This window comes from Arachis hypogaea, chromosome 19, assembly GCF_003086295.3.
Source record: "Arachis hypogaea cultivar Tifrunner chromosome 19, arahy.Tifrunner.gnm2.J5K5, whole genome shotgun sequence".
In the NCBI taxonomy this organism is placed as follows: Eukaryota; Viridiplantae; Streptophyta; class Magnoliopsida; order Fabales; family Fabaceae; genus Arachis; species Arachis hypogaea.
Genome location: NC_092054.1, coordinates 42,387,925 through 42,408,577, shown reverse-complemented (window position 1 = coordinate 42,408,577; position 20,653 = coordinate 42,387,925). Strand labels below are relative to the sequence as shown.

The window sequence follows — 20,653 nt, the reverse complement described above, 5'->3', positions numbered from 1 at the left end:
AAACCTTTAAGATTAGTGCCCAGTTTTCGATTCTAAATTATTTTTATCCTTTCAAAACAATAATTCAACTTTCAAAATCTTATTTTCCAAAATATGCGGTACTGGACAGACTAGAGCCGGTACTGCTGGCTTAAGCGCCAGTACGTATTTTTACAAAAACTTTTCGAAAATGATACATTTTCCAACTCAGAAAAATTCATTAAAACCAAATTTCACCTTTATATTTTAAAATAAAAACGTCTAAATTTTAAATCTATTCCAGGCATTAAAACTATTTTATTAAAATGGTTTTACGTGAAAACTCTGGTTCTTACAATCTTGACTTTAGCTTCCCTGGGAAGAACTTGAGTCATGAGTTGTATAATAGCACCTTTTGGCCTTCTACAAACTCCTTTCTTGCTAGCTTTTGATCATGCCATTTCTTTGTATTTTCCTTGTAAATCTTGGCATTTTCATAAGCTTGAGATCTGAATTCTTCTAGCTCATTGAGTTGTAGTAGCCTTCTTTCCCCCAGCAGCTTGATTATCAAAGTTTAACGTCTTTAGAGCCCAAAATGCTCTATGCTCAAGCTCCATTGGTAGATGACAAGCCTTTTCAAACACCAATTGGTATGGAAACATGCCAATAGGTGTCTTTAAAGCTGTTCTATAGGCCCATAATGCATCATCTAGCTTCTTGGACCAATCTTTTCTTGAGTTTCCAACAGTCTTCTCAAGGATTCTTTTGAGCTCTCTATTTGAAATTTCAACTTGACCATTGGTTTGTGGATGGTAAGGGGTTGCTACCTTGTACTTGACACCATATTTTAGGAGGAATGTCTCAAGTTGCTTGTTGCAAAAGTGAGTTCCCCCATCACTTATAAGAGCTCTAGAAACCCCAAACCAGCTAAATATATTCTTCCTCAAGAAATTGATCACCACTTTGTTATCATTTGTTGAAGTAGCTATAGCCTCTACCAATTTTGACACATAATCCACAGCCACTAGTATGTAATTATTTGAGTATGAGGGTGGGAATGGTCCCATGAAGTCAATCTCCCAAACATCAAACAACTCCAACTCCATAATGAATCTTTGTGGTATTTCATTCTTTTTGGGTAAGTTTCCAGTTCTTTAACACTCATTGCACCTTATCACCAACTCTTTAGCATTCTTGAATATTGTAGGCCAAAAAATCCACATTGCAACATCTTGGCTGCAGTCTTTTCTCCACTAAAATGTTCTCCATAACTGGATTCATGGCAATGCCAAAGGACCCCTTGTCCTTCCTCATGGCCAAAAGAATACCATCAGCACCTTTCTTGAATAAATAAGGATCATCCTAATTGTTCATCTGGAAAGCTCTCATTTACTGCAAGGTTGTGTGCTCCATCTTCCTCCTTTGGGATCCTTGATAAGTGGTCAGCCACTTTGTTCTCTGCCCCACTTCTATCCTTAATCTCAATGTTGAACTCTTGAAGCAATAAGATCTACCTTATCAATCTAGGCTTGGACTCTTGCTTGGTTAGCAAATACTTAAGAGCTGCATGGTCAATAAAAACAATGACTTTAGAACCAATAAGATATGATCTAAACTCATCAAATGCAAGCACTATAGAAAGAAGTTCTTTCTCTGTGGTGGTGTAGTTCCTTTGATTCTCATTAAGAACTTTGCTAGCATAATAGATGACATGCACTAGCTTGTCTCTTCTTTGTCCTAAAACAGCACCAATAGCAAAATTTGATGTATCACACATCAATTCAAAAGGTAAATCCCAGTTAGGTGGTGCTATAATAGATGCAGAGAGAGCCTAGTTTTTAACTCCTCAAAGGCTATCATGCATTCTCTATCAAAAACAAAAGGTACATTAGAGATAAGCAAGTTGCTTAAAGGTTTGGCAATCTTTGAAAAATCTCTAATGAACCTTCTATAAAACCCAGCATGTCCTAGAAAACTTCTAATTTCTTTGACATTACAAGGTGGAGGTAATTTTTCAATCACTTTCACCTTAGCCTTGTCCACCTCTATGCTTATCTTAGAGATTTTGTGACCAAGGACCACCCCTTAAGTGACCATAAAGTGACACTTTTCCCAGTTCATTACTAGGTTGGTCTCTTGACATCTCTTTAGCACCAAGGCAAGGTGGTGCAAGCACTTAGAAAATGAATCACCAAACATAAAAAAAATCATCCATAAAGACTTCAATAAACCTTTCAATCATGTCAGAAAAAATGGAGAGCATGCACCTTTGGAATGTGGCAGGTGCATTGCACAATCCAAAGGGCATCTTCCTATATGCAAAGACACCATAAGGACAAGTAAAGGAAGTCTTCTCTTGGTCTTTGGGGTCCACTACAATCTGATTGTAGCCTAGGTATCCGTCCAAGAAACAGTAGTATTCATGTCCAGCAAGCGTCTCCAACATTTGGTCCATGAAAGGTAGAGGGAAGTGGTCTTTCCTTGTAGCCTTATTGAGCTTCCTATAATCTATGCACATGCACCATCCAGTCACTGTTCTTGTTCGTATCAATTTATTTCTTTCATTTGGCACAATAGTGACTCCTCCTTTCTTAAGAACTACTTGAATAGGGTTCACCCAAGGGCTGTCTGAGATGGGATAAATCACCCCTGCTTGCCATAGCTTCAGCACTTCTTTTTGCACTACTTCTTGCATTGATGGGTTCAACCTTCTTTGCGGCTGCCTTAATGGTTTGGCATCTTCATCAAGGGGTATTTTATGCATACACATTGAAGGACTAATTCTTTTTAAATATGATAGTGTCCACCCTATGGCATCCTTGTGTTGTCTCAGCACATTGATAAGCTCCTCTTCTTGATCTTTACTCAAGCTTGAATTAATGATGACTAGATATGTGTCATTGTCACCTAAGTAGGCATACTTCAAGCTTGGAGGCAGAGTTTTCAACTCTAGCTTTGGTGCCTCCATTTCCTTTTTGCTTGCCTTGTCTAGCATGATTGAGTCTGCTTTGCTCTCTTGTGGTAGTTCACCATATGATACTTGTTGATCTTACTCCATTATTTCTTCATGTTGTTCTTTTTCTAAAACTCCTTGAACTAGCTTTTCTATTGTGTCTACCATCATGCATTCACCAATGGACTCCTTTGGGTAGCTCATTGCTTTGAAGACATTGAAAACCATCTTCTCTTCATGCAGTCTCAAGACTAACTCCCCTTTTTGAACATCAATTATGGCTCCACCAGTAGCTAGAAATGGTCTTGCTAGGATGATTGATGTGTTAGCCTCTTCCTCCATATCAAGCACAACCAAATCAGCTGGGAAGATAAACTCTCCCACCTTAACTAACAAGTCCTCCACTACTCCACGAGGGAACTTGAATGTTCTATCAGCTAATTGAAGTGCCATTCTTGTTGGTTTGGCCTCTTCAATCCTCATTATCTTCATCATGGTCAAGGACATAAGGTTGATGCTAGCTCCCATATCACATAATGCCTTTTCAATGTTGATATTCTCTATAATGCAGGGGATTTGGAAGCTCCCAGGGTCCTTCATCTTTTGGGAAAGCTTCTTTTGTATAATGGCACTACATTCTTCTGTGAGCACTCTCCCCAGTTTCTTTTCTTGGTCATAAGCTCCTTTAGGAACTTGGCATAGAGGGGCATTTGCTCTAATGCCTCAGCAAAGGGTATGTTGATTTGGAGCCTCTTAAAGATATCCAAAAACCTAGAAAACTGGTTGTCCTTCCCATCTTTTCTCAACCTCTGTGGGTAGGGTGCCTTTGGAACATAAGCTTCCAAGGTTTGCTTGGGTGGAGCTGGGGTAGATATCTCTTCTTCCTTCTTAATTTCTGGGTCACTTGTAGCTTCTTCTTCTTGCTTGTTGTAACTTGAGGATGCTTCATTCACTACTTTCCCACTTCTTAGTGTGATGGCCTTGCATTCTCCTCTTGGGTTAGCCATTGTATTACTGGGAAAGGTAGTTGTGGACATTGGTATTTGTTTAGACAAGCTCCCTAGTTGTGACTCCAATTTCGAAATTGCTGCCCCTTGGTTTCTCATGTTGGATCTAGCCTCCTCTTGGATTGCATCTATCTTCTTCTCAACTTACAATTGTCTCTCTGCAACAGTGGCAATACTCCCTGCCAATTGTGACATAGCGGCCTCCAATCTTGCAAAGTTGTTGCTGTTATCACATAGTTGTGGGGTTATGGATGATAAATCTTGAGAATGGTTATTGTATGATTGTTGACTGGGGTGGTAGGGTGCATTATGTGAGTTGTGGTAGGGTCTATTGTTGCTTGGTTAATGGTTAGGATTGTGATTGTATTGGTTAGAGTGGTATAGTTTGTGATCTTGGTTGTGATTTTGTTGGTTTTCCCACCCAAAATTAGGGCGATTATTCCAACCTTGGTTGGATGTTTTGGCATTGGGATCATATGGTGGTCTAGAGGAATTGTTCACGTAGTTGGCTTGCTCCCACTCACATTCAACTTCTGGGGTATCTTCTTCTTGTGGAGGTGCTTGAGCTTAGATAGTAGAGACTTTATTCTTCTCTATTTGCTTGGTTAGGGCTGCTAGTTGAGCTGTGATCAACTTGTTCTGAGCTAACAGAGCATCCATGGAATTGAGCTCTATTACTCCTCTTATTTAGGTTTTATCAGAGGCATAGAAATACTCATTGTTGGCAACAGTTTCTATGATGTCTATGACCTCTTCAATTGTCTTCTTCTTGTTGAGAGAGCCTCATGAGGAATGATCTAGGGCCTTCTTTGATTTATATGATAGCCCCTCATAGAAGATGTGCAGCTATACCCATTCATTGAACATGTCCGGAGGGCACTTTCTTGTCAAGTCCTTGTATTTTTCTCATGCTTCATAGAGAGTTTCACCATCTTGCTGTCTGAATGTTTGCACCTCAGCTCTCAACCTATTGATTCTTTGTGGAGGGTAAAACCTTGCTAAGAACTTGTTAACAACATCCTCCCAAGTGGTAAGGCTTTCTTTAGGGAATAATTCCAGCCATTTTGATGCCTTGTCCCTAAGAGAGAAGGGAAACAAGAGCAGTTTGTAAGTGTCCGGATGAACACCATTTGCCTTCACAGTGTCACAAATCCTCAAGAATGTGGTTAGATATTGGTTGGGATCTTATTGAGCATTTCCTCCAAAGGAACAATTATTCTGAACAAGAGTGATTAGCTGTGGTTTGAGCTCAAAATTGTTGACTTGTATGTTGGGTCTCAAGATGCTACTCCCACAATTCCCAGGATTGGGATTGATGTAGGAGGCTAGCACTCTCCTTTCTTGTGGACTATGAAGCATAGACACTTTGCTGAGTTGCCGTGTCTGTGTGTCGGACTCATTTCGGACACGACACTCATCAACACTCGTCCGATACGCGTGTCTACTGTGTCCAAACCGTGTCTCAATAAAAAATAAAAAATTCTTCTCCGGACATACTTGGACACACCTAAATACCATCACGTGTCAGCGTGTCCGGTCTTATTCTTAATATATATTCTTAAAATAAATTTAGATATAGTATATATTATTATTTATTAAAACAAAAATATTTTAAATACTTGATATACTTAAAATAAGACATTAAAAATAATTTAAAAAATTAATTTATATTTTAATATAAATAAAATATTAAAATATTATTACGATTTATCTAAAAAATACTTTATATTTTATATGTATGCGTGTCCCCCTGTCATGTAAGATTTTAAAATTCGTGTGTCAGTGATGAGCGGATAATTTATACGCTTTTTGGCATTGTTTTTAGTATGTTTTTAGTATATTTTAATTAGTTTTTATTATATTTTTATTATTTTTTATTTAAAATTTACTTTTCTGGACTTTACTATGAGTTTGTGTGTTTTTCTATGATTTCAGGTATTTTCTGGCTGAAATTGAGGGACCTGAGCAAAAATCTGATTCAGAGGCTGAAAAAGGACTGCAGATACTGTTGGATTCTGACCTCCCTGCACTCAAAGTGAATTTTCTAGAGCTACAGAAGCCCAATTGGCGCATTCTCAATTGCGTTGGAAAGTAGATATCCTGGGCTTTCCAGAAATATATAATAGTTTATACTTTGCTCGAGATTTGATGGCCCAAACAGGCGTTTCAAGTCAGCTCAAGAATTCTGGCGTTTAACGCCGGAACTGGCATAAAAACTAGAGTTAAACGCCCAAACTGACACAAAAGCTGGCGTTTAGCTCCAAGAAAAGTCTCTACACATGAAAGCTTCAATGCTCAGCCCAAGCACACACCAAGTGGGCTCCGAAAGTGGATTTTTACACTAAACACCCTAGCTTACTCATTTTCTGTAACCCTAGGTCACCAGTTCACTATAAAAACTATTTTTAGTGATTTATCTTGTACCTCATGACACTTTACACGTTTCTTATTGTATTCTCTATGGCATGAGTCTCTAAACCCCATTGTTGGAGGTGAGGAGCTCTGCTGTTCTTCATGAATTAATGCAATTACTACCATTTTCCATTCTATCACGCTTGCTTCTATTCTAAGATGTTCATTCGCACTTCAACCTGATGAATGTGATGATCCGTGACAATCATCATCATTCTCACCTATGAACGCGTGCCTGACAACCACCTCCGTTCTACCTTAGATTGAATGCATATATCTTAGCCTCATGACTCAGATCAGAGTCTTCGTGGTATAAGCTAGAATTATTGGCAGCCATTCTTGAGATCCGGAACGTCTAACCTTGTCTGTGGTATTCTGAGTAGGATCTGGGAAGGGATGTCTGTGACGAGGTTCAAACTCGCGATTGTTGGGCGTGTGACAGACGCAAAAGGATCAATGGATCCTATTCCAGCATGATCGAGAACCGACAGATGATTAGCCGTGCAGTGACAGCGCATTTGGAACGTTTTCACTGAGAGGACGGGAAGTAGCCATTGACAACAGTGATGCCCAACATAAAGCTTTCCATGGAAGGAGCCTTGCGTGCATGAAGAAGAAGATAGTAGGAAAGCAGAGATTCAGAAGACAAAGCATCTCCAAAGCCTCAACATGTTCTTCATTATTGCATAACATGTATTTATTTCATGTTCTTTTACTTTTTACAATGAAATCTGAGAATTATTGATATCCTGACTAAGAGTTACAAGATAACCATAGCTTGCTTCAAGCCGACAATCTCCGTGGGATCGACCCTTACTCACGTAAGGTATTACTTGGACGACCCAGTGCACTTGCTGGTTAGTTGTGCGGAGTTGCAAAAGTGTGATTGTAATTTCGTGCACCAAGTTTTTAGTGCCGTTGTCGGGGATTATTCGAGTTTGGACAATTGACGGTTTATCTTATTGCTTAGATTAGGAATATTTTATTTTTGTTGGTTTAGAGTCTTTTATTTGAGTTTAGTTTTATATTTTAAGTTCGGTGTCAATTGCATGCTTTTATTTTCTTTTGATTTTTCGAATTTGCATGTTCATAGTTCTTCTTGATCTTTAAAAAATTCTAAGTTTGGTGTCTTCTTAGTGTTTCCCTTTAAATTTTCAAAAAATTTGTGCTTGGTTTTCTAAAAATTCTAAGTATTGTGTCTTTGTTGTGTTTTCCTCTAAATTTTCGAAAATTTGTGCTTGATTCTCTAAAAATTTTAAGTTTGGTGTCCATTGTGTTTTTATTTATTTAAAAATTTTTCAAAAATTTGTTCTTGGTGTTCATCTTGATCTTCAAAGTGTTCTTGGTGTTCATCTTAACATTCGAAGTTTTCTTGTTTGTTCTCTGTGCTTTGATCTAAAATTTCTAAGTTTAGTGTCATTTTGTTGTTTTTCTCTTTCCTCATTAAAATTCAAAAATAAAAAAATATCCTTTCCTTATTTTACTCATAAATTTCGAAATTTTGCATTAATTTAGTCAAAGATTTTCAAAATCATATCTTTTTTTTAGTCAAGTCAATATTCTAATTTCAAAAATTGATCTTTTCAAATCTTTTTCAAAAATTAAAATTTTTTTTTAATTTCTTCAATCATATCTTTTTTTTAATCTGCAATCATATCTTCTCAATCATATCTTTTTCAAAATAATTTTCAAACATATCTTTTTAATTGCTAATTTCAAAATCTTTTTAATTAATTAATTAATTTAGTTTTCAATTTACTTTTATTTTATTTTATTTTATTTTTGTTTTCGAAATTTTATTTTATTTTTCATTTATTTTACTTATTATTTTCGGTTACTTTTAAATTAAAAAAAAAATATAATTCATATCAATTCTCTTTTCTCCATCATGGACATAAGTGGAAGTGAACAGTCCAGAAGGACTCTGGGGTCATATGCTAACCCCATTACAGCTGCATATGGGAGTAGCATCTGTATACCTCCCATCAAAGCAAGCAGCTTTGAGCTAAATTCTCAGCTCATTATCATGGTGCAGCGAAATTGCCAGTATTTCGATCTTCCAAAGGAAGAACCTACTGAGTTTCTGGCACAGTTCTTACAAATTGCTGACACAGTACATGATAAAGAAGTGGATCAGAATGTCTACAGATTATTATTGTTTCCATTTGCTGTAAAAGATCAAGCTAAGAGGTGGTTAAATAACCAACCCACAACAAGCATAAAAACATGGAGACAATTAACAGACAAATTCCTGAATCAATTTTACCCTCCAAAAAGGATGACATAGCTAAGGCTGGACATCCAAGGCTTTAAACAAGAGGGTGATGAATCTCTTTATAATGCCTAGGAGAGGTACAGAGGGATGCTAAGAAAATGCCCCTCTGAAATATTCTCAGACTAGGTACAGTTAGACATCTTCTACTATGGACTTACAGAAAAAGCTCAGATGTCTCTAGACCACTCAGCTGGTGGATCTATACACATGAGAAAAATAATTGAAGAGGCTCAAGAACTCATAGATACAGTTGCTAGAAATCAACATCTGTACTCAAACAGTGAGTCATCCATAAAAGAAGAGGCTATGGCAGTAACTACTAATCCTAATCCTCAAGAACAGATTGTTGAACTTAATCAGCAATTACTCCTTATGACAAAACAATTAGCAGAATTCAAAGAGATGCTCCAAGACACTAAAAATGCTAACAAGAATATGGAAGCACAATTGAATCAGACAAGACAGCAGCTATCTAAACAGATAACAGAAGAATGCCAAGCTGTCCAACTAAGGAGCGGGAAGACATTGAATAACTCAGCTCAAAGTAGCAAAAAGTCAAGAAAGGAACAAATGACAGAGGATGACCAAACCACTGCCCAAAATCCCTCTGAGGACATCAAGAGCCCAGAGAGGAATAACTCTGGCGTTCAAACGCAAGAAAAGGGTGGGAACCTGGCGTTAAACGCCCATTCAGCCCCCATTCCTGGCATTCAAACGCCAATGAGGGATCAGGCACCTGCAAGTGCTGATAGTAACCCCTCTAAGAAGGCTTCTCCAACAACTTCTGTAGGGAATAAACCTGCAGTAACTAAGGTTGAAGAATATAAAGCCAAGATGCCTTATCCTCAGAAGCTCCACCAAGCGGAACAGGATAAACAATTTGCCCGCTTTGTAGACTATCTCAGGACTCTTGAAATAAAGATCTCGTTTACAGAGGCACTTGAGCAAATACCCTCTTATGCTAAGTTCATGAAAGAGATCTTAAGTCATAAGAAGGATTGGAGAGAAACTGAAAGAGTGTTTCTCACTGAAGAATGCAGTGCAGTCATTCTAAAAAGCTTACCAGAAAAGCTTCAAGATCCAGGAAGCTTTATGATACCATGCACATTAGAGGGTGCTTGCACCAAGACAGCTCTATGTGACCTTGGAGCAAGTATCAACCTAATACCTGCATCGACTATCAGAAAGCTTGGGTTGACTGAAGAAGTCAAACCAACCCGGATATGTCTTCAACTTGCTGATGGCTCCATTAAATATCCATCAGGCATCATTGAGGACATGATTATCAAGGTTGGGCCATTTGTCTTTCCCACTGACTTTGTAGTGCTGGAAATGGAGGAGCACAAGAGTGCAATTCTCATTCTAGGAAGACCTTTCCTAGCAACTGGACGAACTCTTATTGATGTACAGAAAGGGGAAGTGACCCTGAGAGTCAATGAGGATGAGTTCAAGTTAAATGCTGTCAAAGCTATGCAGCATCCAGATACATCAAATGACTGCATGAGCACTGATATTATTGACTCTTTGGTGGAAGGGATCAATATGACTGAGAGTCTTGAATCAGAGCTAGAGGACATCTTTAAAGATGTTCAGCCAGATTTGGAGGAATCAGAGGAAATAAAAAAACCTCTAAAAATCCCTCAGGAAGAGGAGAAACCTCCTAAACTAGAGCTCAAACCATTACCACCATCCCTAAAATATGAATTTCTGGGAGAAGGTGACACTTTTCCAGTAATCATAAGCTCTGCTTTAAATCCACAGGAAGAGAAAGCACTAATTCAAGTGCTAAGGACACACAAGACAACTCTTGGGTGGTCCATAAGTGACCTTAAGGGCATTAGCCCAACAAGATGCCTGCACAAAATCCTATTGGAGGATGATGCCAAGCCAGTGGTTCAACCACAGAGGCGGCTAAATTCAGCCATGAAGGAAGTGGTGTAGAAAGAGGTCACTAAGTTACTAGAGGCTGTGATTATTTATCCCATTTCTGATAGCCCCTGGGTGAGCCCTGTCCAAGTTGTCCCCAAGAAGGGAGGCATGACAGTGGTTTATAATGAAAAGAATGAACTGGTTCCCACAAGAACAGTTATAGGGTGGCGTATGTGTATTGACTACAGAAGGTTCAATACAGCCACCAGAAAGGATCATTTTCCTTTACCATTCATAGACTAGATGCTAGAGAGACTAGCAGGTCATGAATACTACTGCTTTTTGGATGGCTATTCAGGCTACAACCAAATTGCAGTGGATCCTCAAGACCAAGAGAAAACAACATTCACATGTCCATCTGGAGTATTTGCTAATAGAAGAATGCCTTTTGGTCTATGCAATGCACCTGCAACCTTTCAGAGGTACATGCTCTCTATCTTCTCTGATATGGTAGAGAAGTTCCTGGAAGTCTTCATGGATGACTTCTCAGTGTTTGGAGACTCATTCAGCTCCTGTCTTGATCATCTAGCACTTGTCCTGAAAAGGTGCCAAGAGACTAACCTGGTCTTAAACTGGGAAAAATGTCACTTCATGGTGACTGAAGGAATTGTCCTTGGACACAAAATTTCAAGCAAAGGGATAGAGGTGGATCAAGCTAAGGTAGAGGTAATTGAGAAATTACCACCACCTGCCAATGTTAAGACAATCAGAAGCTTTCTGGGGCATGCATGATTCTATAGGAGGTTCATAAAGGATTTTTCAAAAATTGCAAAACCTCTAAGCAACCTGCTAGCTGCTGACACGCCATTTGTGTTTGACACAGAGTGTCTGCAGGCGTTTGAGACCCTGAAAGCCAAGCTGGTCACAGCACCAGTCATCTCTGCACCTGACTGGACATTACCATTCGAATTAATGTGTGATGCCAGTGACCATGCCATTGGTGCAGTGTTGGGACAAAGGCATAACAAGCTTCTGCACGTCATTTACTATGCCAATCGTGTTCTAAATGATGCACAGAAAAACTACACAACCACAGAAAAGGAGTTACTTACAGTGGTTTATGCCATTGACAAGTTTAGATCCTATTTAGTAGGTTCAAAAGTGATTGTGTATACTGACCATGCTGCTCTTAAATATCTACTCACAAAGCAGGATTCAAAACCCAGGCTCATAAGATGGGTGTTGCTTTTACAAGAGTTTGATATAGAAATAAGGGACAGAAAAGGGACAGAGAACCAGGTAGCTGATCACTTGTCCCGGATAGAACCAGTAGCAGGGGCGTCCCTCCCTCCTACTGAGATCTCTGAGACCTTTCCGGATGAGCAACTTTTTGCCATTCAGGAAGCACCATAGTTTGCAGACATTGCAAATTATAAAGCTGTGAGGTTCATACCCAAGGAGTACAGCAGGTTGCAAAAGAAAAAACTAATTTCTGATGCAAAGTACTACTTATGGGATGAACCATATCTCTTTAAGAGATGCACAGACGGAATGATTCGCAGATGCATCCTGATGAGCGGATAATTTATACGCTTTTTGGCATTATTTTTAGTATGTTTTTAGTATATTTTAATTAGTTTTTATTATATTTTTATTAGTTTTTAAATAAAAATCACTCTTCTGGACTTTACTATGAGTTTGTGTATTTTTCTGTGATTTCAGGTATTTTCTGGCTGAAATTGAGGGACCTGAGCAAAAATCTGATTCAGAGGCTGAAAAAGGACTGCAGATGCTGTTGGATTCTGACCTCCCTGCACTCGAAGTGGATTTTCTGGAGCTACAGAAGCCCAATTGGCGCGCTCTCAATTGCGTTGGAAAGTAGACATCTTGGGTTTTTCAGCAATGTATAATAGTTTATACTTTGCCCAAGATTTGATGGCCCAAACCGGCGTTCCAATTCAGCTCAAAAATTCTGGCGTTTAACTCCAAAACTGGCACAAAAGCTGGAGTTAAACGCCCAAACTGGCACAAAAGTTGGCGTTTAACTCCAAGAAAAGTCTCTACACATGGAGGCTTCAATGCTCAGCCCAAGCACATACCAAGTCGGCCTGGAAGAAGATTTCTGCATTAATTACTTATTTCTGTAACCCTAGGCTACTAGTTCTCTATAAATAGGACCTTTTACTATTGTATTTAGACAAATCTTTGGATGTTTAGTCCCTAGACCTTGGAGGTTGGCCATTCGGCCATGCTTACACCACTATCACTTTTGTATTCTCAATGGTGGAGTTTCTACACACCATAGATTAAGGTGTGGAGCTCTGCTGTTCTTCATGAATTAATACAAAGTACTATTGTTTTTCTATTCAACTCAAGTCTATTTCTTCTCCAAGATATTCATTCGTTCTTCAACTTGATAAATGTGATGATCCGTGACACTCATCATCATTCTCACCTATGAACATGTGCCTGACAACCACCTCTGTTCTACTAGCAATAGCTTGAATGCGTATCTCTTTGGTTTCTAATCTAAGATTGGAACCTTCGTGGTATAGGCTAGAATTATTGGCGGCCATTCCTGAGATCCGGAATGTCTAAACCTTGTCTGTGGTATTCTGAGTAGGATCTGGGAAGGGATGACTATGACGAACTTCAAACTCGCGATTGTGGGGCGTGTGACAAACGCAAAAGGATCTATGGATCCTATTCCGACATGATCGAGAACCGACAGATGATTATCCGTGCGGTGACAGTGCATTTGGAACGTTTTCACTGAGAGGACTGGAAGTAGCCATTGACAATGGTGATGCCCAACATAAAGCTTGCCATGGAAAGGAGTATGAATGATTGGAAGAGGGCAATAGGAAAGCAGAGGTTCAGGAGGAACAAAGCATCTTCATACGCTTATCTGAAATTCCAACCAAAGAATTACATAAGTACCTCTATCTTTATTTTATGTTTTATTCATCTTTTAATTATCAATTCTCTATCACCATCTGAATTCGCCTGACTGAGGTTTACAAGGTGACCATAGCTTGCTTCAAGCCGACAGTCTCCGTGGGATCGACCCTTACTCACGTAAGGTATTACTTGGACAACCCAGTGCACTTGCTGGTTAGTTGTGCGGAATTGTGACAAAGTGTGATTCACGTTTGAGAGCTCCAAGTCTTTGGCGCCATTGTTGATGATCACAATTTCGCATACCAAGCTTTTGGCGCCGTTGCCGGGGATTGTTTGAGTTTGGACAACTGACGGTTCATCTTGTTGCTTAGATTAGGTACTTTTCAGAATTTTTAAGAATGAATTCTAGAGTTTCAAGGTGATGTTCTTATCATCACAAAAGCTGATTGATTCTCATCAATTTAGCTGCTGAATGTAATGTCATGTTGAAGCTTGGCCAAACATGTCTAATCTTTTTAGACTGAAGCTTTAGACTAACATTGCATGATTCCTGGAATTCTTATTAAAAGTTTTGAATCCCTTTATTTTCTTTTCCATATAAGTTTCGAAAATCACAGAAAAATTTTATAAAATCATAAAAATAAAAAATATTTTATGTTTCTTGTTTGAGTCTAGTGTCAATTTTTAAGTTTGGTGTCAATTGCATTCTTCTTGCATTTTTCGAAAATATGCAAAATGTTCTTTATTAATCTTCAAGTTGTTCTTGATGATTTCGTTGCTCTGATCTTTAAATTCCCTTGTTTTGTGTGTTTAGTTGTTTCTCATATGCATTCTCAATTTGTTAGTGTCTCTTATATGAAAATTTTTAAGTTTGGTGTCCTGCATGCATTGTTTGTTTGATTTGAGTTTCCTAAGATTAATTATATTTTGATTGTTTCTCATCATTGAAAAATTCAAAAAAAATTCTCAAAAATATGTCTTTTCAAGTCAATAATACAGAGAATTGAAGATTCAGAACATTCAGCAGAGGAATCAAACAGAAAAAGCTGGGTGTTCAAAACGCCCAGTGAAGAAGGAAAACTGGCATTTAAACGCCAGCCAAGGTACCTGGCTGAGCGTTTAATGCCCAAAAAGGTAGGATTTTGGGCGTTAAATGCCAGAATGGATGCCATTCTGGGCGTTTAACGCCAGGATGACACTAGAGGGAAGATTTTGTTTTTAATTCAAATTTTTTTTCAAATCTTCATAATTTTTCAAAATCAAATCTTTTTCAAATCATATATTTTCAATCATATCTCTTCAAAATCAATTTCTTTCCATTTTTTTATTTTCGAAAATTCTTGTTATAATTAAAGATTTACTTCAAAAATTTTCAAGTTGTTACTTGCCTATTAAGAAAGGATCAAATTTTAAAATTTTAAGAATCATATCTTTTAATTTCTTGTTAGTCAAGTAATCAACTTTAATTTTAAAACTTTCTCTTTTTAATTTGATCTTCAATCATATATTCTCAATCATATCTTCTCAATCACATCTTTTTCAAAATTAATTTTCAATCATATCTTTTTTATTTCTAATTTCAAAATCTTTTTCAAAAATCACTTAATTTCTTTCCCAATTTTAGTTTTCGAAAATCATCAATCAAATTTTCAAAACTTCTTTTAATTATTTCAAAATCTTTTACTTTATTTTTGAAAATTCTTTCCCTCTTCTCACATCCTTCTATTTAAAGGACTAACACTCTTCCTCAAGGTGCAATTCGAACTCCTTCCTTCTTTATATGTTCGAATTCTCTTCTATCTACCTCCTCCTTCTATTCTTCTTTTCCTCAGACACCTCAAGGAATCTCTATACTGTGACATAGAAGATTCCCTACTTTATTATTCTTTTCTCTTTCATATGAGCAGGAACAAAGATAAAGGCATACTTGTTCAAGCTGATCCTGAACCTGAAAGGACCTTGAAGAGAAAGCTAAGAGAAGCTAAAGAACAATTCTCTTTAGAGGGCCTAACAGAGCTTTTCAAGGAAGAAGAAACCATGGCAGCCGAAAACAACAATGCAAACAATGCAAGGAAGGTGCTTGGTGACTTTACTGCACCTACTCCCGACTTCTATGGGAGAAGCATCTCAATCCCTGCCATTGGAGCAAACAACTTTGAGCTTAAGCCTCAATTAGTTTCTCTAATGCAACATAATTGCAAGTTTCATGGACTTCCATTGGAAGATCCTCATCAGTTCTTGGCTGAATTCTTGCAAATCTGTGACACTGTCAAGACCAATGGGGTTGACCCTAAAGTCTACAGACTTATGCTTTTTCCTTTTGCTGTAAGAGACAGAGCTAGGACATGGTTGGATTCACAACCTAAAGAAAGCCTGAACTCTTGGGAAAAGCTAGTCAATGCCTTCTTGGCAAAGTTCTTTCCACCTCAAATTGAGCAAGCTTAGAATGGAAGTCCAAACCTTCAGACAGAAGGAAGGAGAATCCCTCTATGAAGCATGGGAAAAATACAAGCAATTGATCAGAAGGTGTCCTTCTGACATGCTTTCTGAATGGAGCATCATAGGTATTTTCTATGATGGTCTGTCTGAACTATCCAAGATGTCATTGGATAGCTCTGCTGGAGGATCTCTTCATCTGAAGAAGACGCCTGCAGAAGCTCAGGAACTCATTGAAATGGTTGCAAATAACCAATTCATGTACACTTCAGAAGAAAGGAGTTCTTGAGATTGATACTCTGAATGCCATATTGGCTCAGAATAAAATATTGACCCAACAAGTCAATATGATTTCTCAGAGTCTGTCTGGAATGCAAGCAGCAACAGGCAGTACTAAGGAAGCTTCCTCTGAAGAAGAAGCTTATGATCCTGAGAACCCAACAATGGAAGAGGTGAATTATATGGGAGAACCCTATGGAAACACCTATAATCCTTCGTGGAGAAATCATCCAAATCTCTCATGGAAGGATCAACAGAGACCCCAACAAGGTTTCAACAACAATAATGGTGGAAGAAACAGGTTTAGCAATAGCAAGCCTTTTCCATCATCTTCTCAGCAACAGACAGAGAATTCTAAGCAAAGCTACTCTGACTTAGCAACCATTGTCTCTGATCTAATCAAAACCACTCAAAGTTTCATGACTGAAACAAGGTCCTCCATTAGAAATTTGGAGGCACAAGTGGGTCAGTTGAGTAAGAAAATTACTGAACTCCCTCCTAGCACTCTCCCAAGCAACACAGAAGAGAATCCAAAAAGAGTGCAAGGCCATAAACACGTCTCACACGGCCGAACCTGGAGAGGAGGAAGAGGCAGTGATCTCCACCGAGGAAGACCTCAATGGACGTCCACTGACCTCCATGGAGTTCCCTAAAGAGGAACCATGGGAATCCGAGGCTTACACTGAGACCATAGAGATTCTAGTGAATTTACTTTTGCCATTCATGAGCTCTGATGAGTATTCTTCCTCTGAAGAGGATGAAGATGTTACTGAAGAGCAAGTTGCTAAGTACCTTGGAGCAATCATGAAGCTAAATGCCAAGTTGTTTGGTAATGAGACTTAGGAGGATGAACCTCCATTGCTCATCAAAGAATTGGATGACTTGACTAGGCAAAAATTACCTCTGAAGAGACAAGACCCTGGAAAATTCTCAATCCCTAGTACCATAGGCACCATGACCTTTGAGAAGGCTCTGTGTGACCTAGGGTCAAGCATAAACCTCATGCCTCTCTCTGTAATGGAGAAGCTAGGGATCATTGAGGTACAAGCTGCAAGAATCTCACTGGAGATGGCAGACAATTCAAAGAAACAGGTTTATGGACTTGTAGAGGATGTCTTGGTAAAAGTTAAAGGCCATTACATCCCTGCTGATTTCATAATCCTAGAGATTGGGAAGTGTATGGATGAATCCATCATCCTTGGCAGACCCTTCCTAGCCACAGCAAAAGCTGTGATTGATGTTGACAGAGAAAAATTGATCATTCAGGTGAATGAAAACTCCCTTGTGTTTAAAGCTCAAGGATATCCCTCTGTTACCATGGAGAGGAAGCATGAAGAGCTTCTCTCAATACAGAGTCAAGCAGAGCCCTCACAGTCAAACTCTAAGTTTGGTGTTGGGAGGCCACAATTAAACTTTAAGTTTGGTGTTGAACCCCCACATTCAAACTCTAAGTTTGGTGTTGGGAGTTTCCAACATTGCTCTAAACATCTGTAAGGCTCCATGAGAGCTCACTGTCAAGCTATTGACATTAAAGAAGCGCTTGTTGGGAGGCAAACCAATTTTTACTTATCTATGTTAAATTTCTATTTTCTTTTATTATTTTATGTTTTCTGTAGGTTGATGATCATGAGAAGTCACAAAAATACTTGAAAAAGCAAAAACAGAATGAAAAATAGAACACCCTGGAGGAGAAACTTACTGGCGTTTAAACGCCAGTAAGGGTAGCAGAATGGGCGTTAAACGCCCAGTCTGGCACCATTCTGGGCGTTTAACGCCAGAAATGGGCTCTAAAGTGGCGTTTAACGCCAGGAATGGGCAAGAAGCTGGCATTAAACGCCAGAAATGGGAAGCAGCCTGGCGTTTAACGCCAGGATTGGCAGCAAGGGGCGTTTTACACGCCACATGGTGCAGGGATGAGAAATCCTTGACACCTCAGGATCTGTAGACCCTACAGGATCCCCACCTACCCCACCTCTCTCTCTCCTCTTCACCCATTCACCAATCACCTCAATACCTCTTCCCCAAAAACCCCTTACCTATCAAATCCCACCATTCTCTTCACCACTCACATCCATCCTTCATAAAACCCCACCTACCTCACCATTCAAATTCAAACCACTTTCCCACCCAAACCCACCCATAATGGCCGAAACATACCCTCCTCTCCACTCCTATATAAACCCATCTTCACTCCTTCATTTTCACACAATATACACACCACCTATCCCCCTTGGCCGAAACACATAGCCCACTCCATCTTCTCTATTTCTTCTTCTTCTACTCTCTTCTTTCTTCTTTTGCTCGAGGACGAGCAACCTTCTAAGTTTGGTGTGGTAAAAGCTAAAGCTTTTTTTTTTCATAACCATTAATGGCACCAAAGGCCGGAGAAACCTCTAGAAAGAGGAAAGGAAAGGCAAAAGCTTCCACCTCCGAGTCATGGGAGATGGAGAGATTCCTCTCAAGGGTGCATTAAGACCACTTCTATGAAGTTGTGGCCAAGAAGAAGGTGATCCCCGAGGTCCCTTCTAAGCTCAAAAAGGGAGAATATCCAGAGATCCGACATGAGATTCGAAGAAGAGGTTGGGAAGTTCTCACCAACCCCATTCAACAAGTCAGAATCTTAATGGTTCAAGAGTTCTATGCAATGCATGGATCACCAAGAACCATGATCAAAGTGTGAACCCGGACCCCAAGAATTAGCTTACAATGGTCCAAGGGAAATACTTGGATTTTAGTCCGGAAAATGTAATGTTGGCATTCAACTTGCCCATGATGCAAGGAGATGTACACCCCTACACTAGAAGGGTCAACTTTGATCAAAGGTTAGACCAAGTCCTCATGGACATATGTGAGGAGGGCACTCAATGGAAGAGAGATTCAAGAGGGAAGCCGGTTCAACTAAGAAGGCATGACCTCAAGCCCATGGCTAGGGGATGGTTGGAGTTCATCCAACGCTCAATCATTCCTACTAGCAACCGATCTGAAGTTATTATAGACCGGGCTATCATGATTCATAGCATCATGATTAGAGAGGAAGTAGAAGTTCATGAGGTTATATCCCAAGAACTCTACAAGGTGGCGGACAAGTCCTCCACTGTGGCAAGGTTAGCCTTCCCTCATCTCATTTGTCACCTCTGCAATTCAGCTGGAATTGACATAGAGGAAGACATCCTCATCGATGAGGACAAGCCCATCACTAAGAAAAGGATGGAGCAAGTGAGAGAACCTCACCAAGAGCATGAGAAATTTCCTCATCATGAAATCCCTGAGATGCCTCAAGGGATGCAATTTCCTCCACAAAACTATTGGGAGCAAATCAACACCTCCCTAGGAGAATTAAGTTCTAACATGGGACAACTAAGGGTGGAGCACCAAGAGCATTCCATCCTCCTCCATGAAATTAAAGAAGACCAAAGAACCATGAGAGAGGAGCAACAAAGGCAAGGAAGAGACATTGAGGAGCTCAAGCACTCCATAAAATCTTCAAGAGGAAGAACAAGCCGCCATCCCTAAGGTGGACCCGTTCTTTAATTTCCTTGTTCTTTATTTTCCTGTTTTTCGAATTTTTATGCTTGTGTTTATTTATGTTTGTGTCTTTATTACATGATCATTAGTGTCTAAGTGTCTATGCCTTAAAGCTATGAAAATGAATCCATCACCTTTCTTAAATGAAAAATGTTTTTAATTGAAAAAGAAAAAGAAGTGCATGAATTTCAAATTTTAAAACAGTTTAATTATTTTGATGTGGTGGCAAGACTATTGTCTTTCTGAATGAATGCTTGAACAGTACATATTTTTGAATTTGATTGTTTATGAATGTTAAAATTGTTGGCTTTTGAAAGAATGATGGGAAAAGGAGAAATGTTATCTGATGATCTGAAAAATCATAAAATTGATTTTTGAAGCAAGAAAAAGCAGTGAAAAGCTTGCAGAAAAAAAAGGAAAGAAAAGAAAAGCAAGCAGAAAAAGCCAATACCCCTTTAAACCAAAAGGCAAGGGTGATAAAAAGGATCCAAGGCTTTGAGCATCAGTGGATAGGAGGGCCCACAGGAATAAAATCCTGGCCTAAGCGGCTAAACCAAGCTGTCCCTAACCATGTGCTTGTGGCGTGAAGGTGTCAAGTGAAAACTTGAGACTGAGCGGTTAAAGTCGAGGTCCAAAGCAAAAAGAAGAGTGTGCTTAAGAACCCTTGACACCTCTAATTGGGGACTCTAGCAAAGCTGAGTCACAATCTGAAAAGGTTCACCCAGTTATGTGTCTGTGGCATTTATATATCTGGTGGTAATACTGGAAAACAAAGTGCTTTGGGCCACGGCCAAGACTCATAAAGTAGCTGTGTTCAAGAATCAACATACTTAACTAGGAGAATCAATAACACTATCTGGATTCTGAGTTCCTATAGATGCCAATCATTCTGAACTTCAAGGAATAAAGTGAGATGCCAAAACTGTTCAGAAGCAAAGAGCTAAATGCCCTGCTCATCTAATTAATACTGATCTTTATAGATGTTTTTGGAATTCATTGTATATTCTCTCCTTTTTATCCTATTTGATTTTCAGTTGC

The 20,653-nt window shown here is 39.0% G+C and overlaps 1 protein-coding gene and 1 non-coding gene across 2 annotated transcripts; both read right to left on the bottom strand.

Annotated features, from left to right (window-relative positions):
• Positions 1-482: 482 nt before the first annotated feature.
• LOC140182251 (uncharacterized) lies at positions 483-2,926 on the bottom strand. Its single transcript, XM_072228393.1, has 3 exons — positions 2,287-2,926; positions 1,555-1,695; positions 483-952 (listed from the first exon to the last, which is right to left on the bottom strand). Exons 1-3 carry the CDS (start codon positions 2,924-2,926, stop codon positions 483-485), a joined length of 1,251 nt encoding a protein of 416 aa, XP_072084494.1.
• A 12,886-nt stretch (positions 2,927-15,812) lies between these two features.
• LOC112781154 (small nucleolar RNA R71) lies at positions 15,813-15,920 on the bottom strand. The gene has a single exon (XR_003191948.1). It is a non-coding gene; the product is annotated as a small nucleolar RNA R71 (small nucleolar RNA).
• Between the last annotated feature and the right edge of the window lie 4,733 nt (positions 15,921-20,653).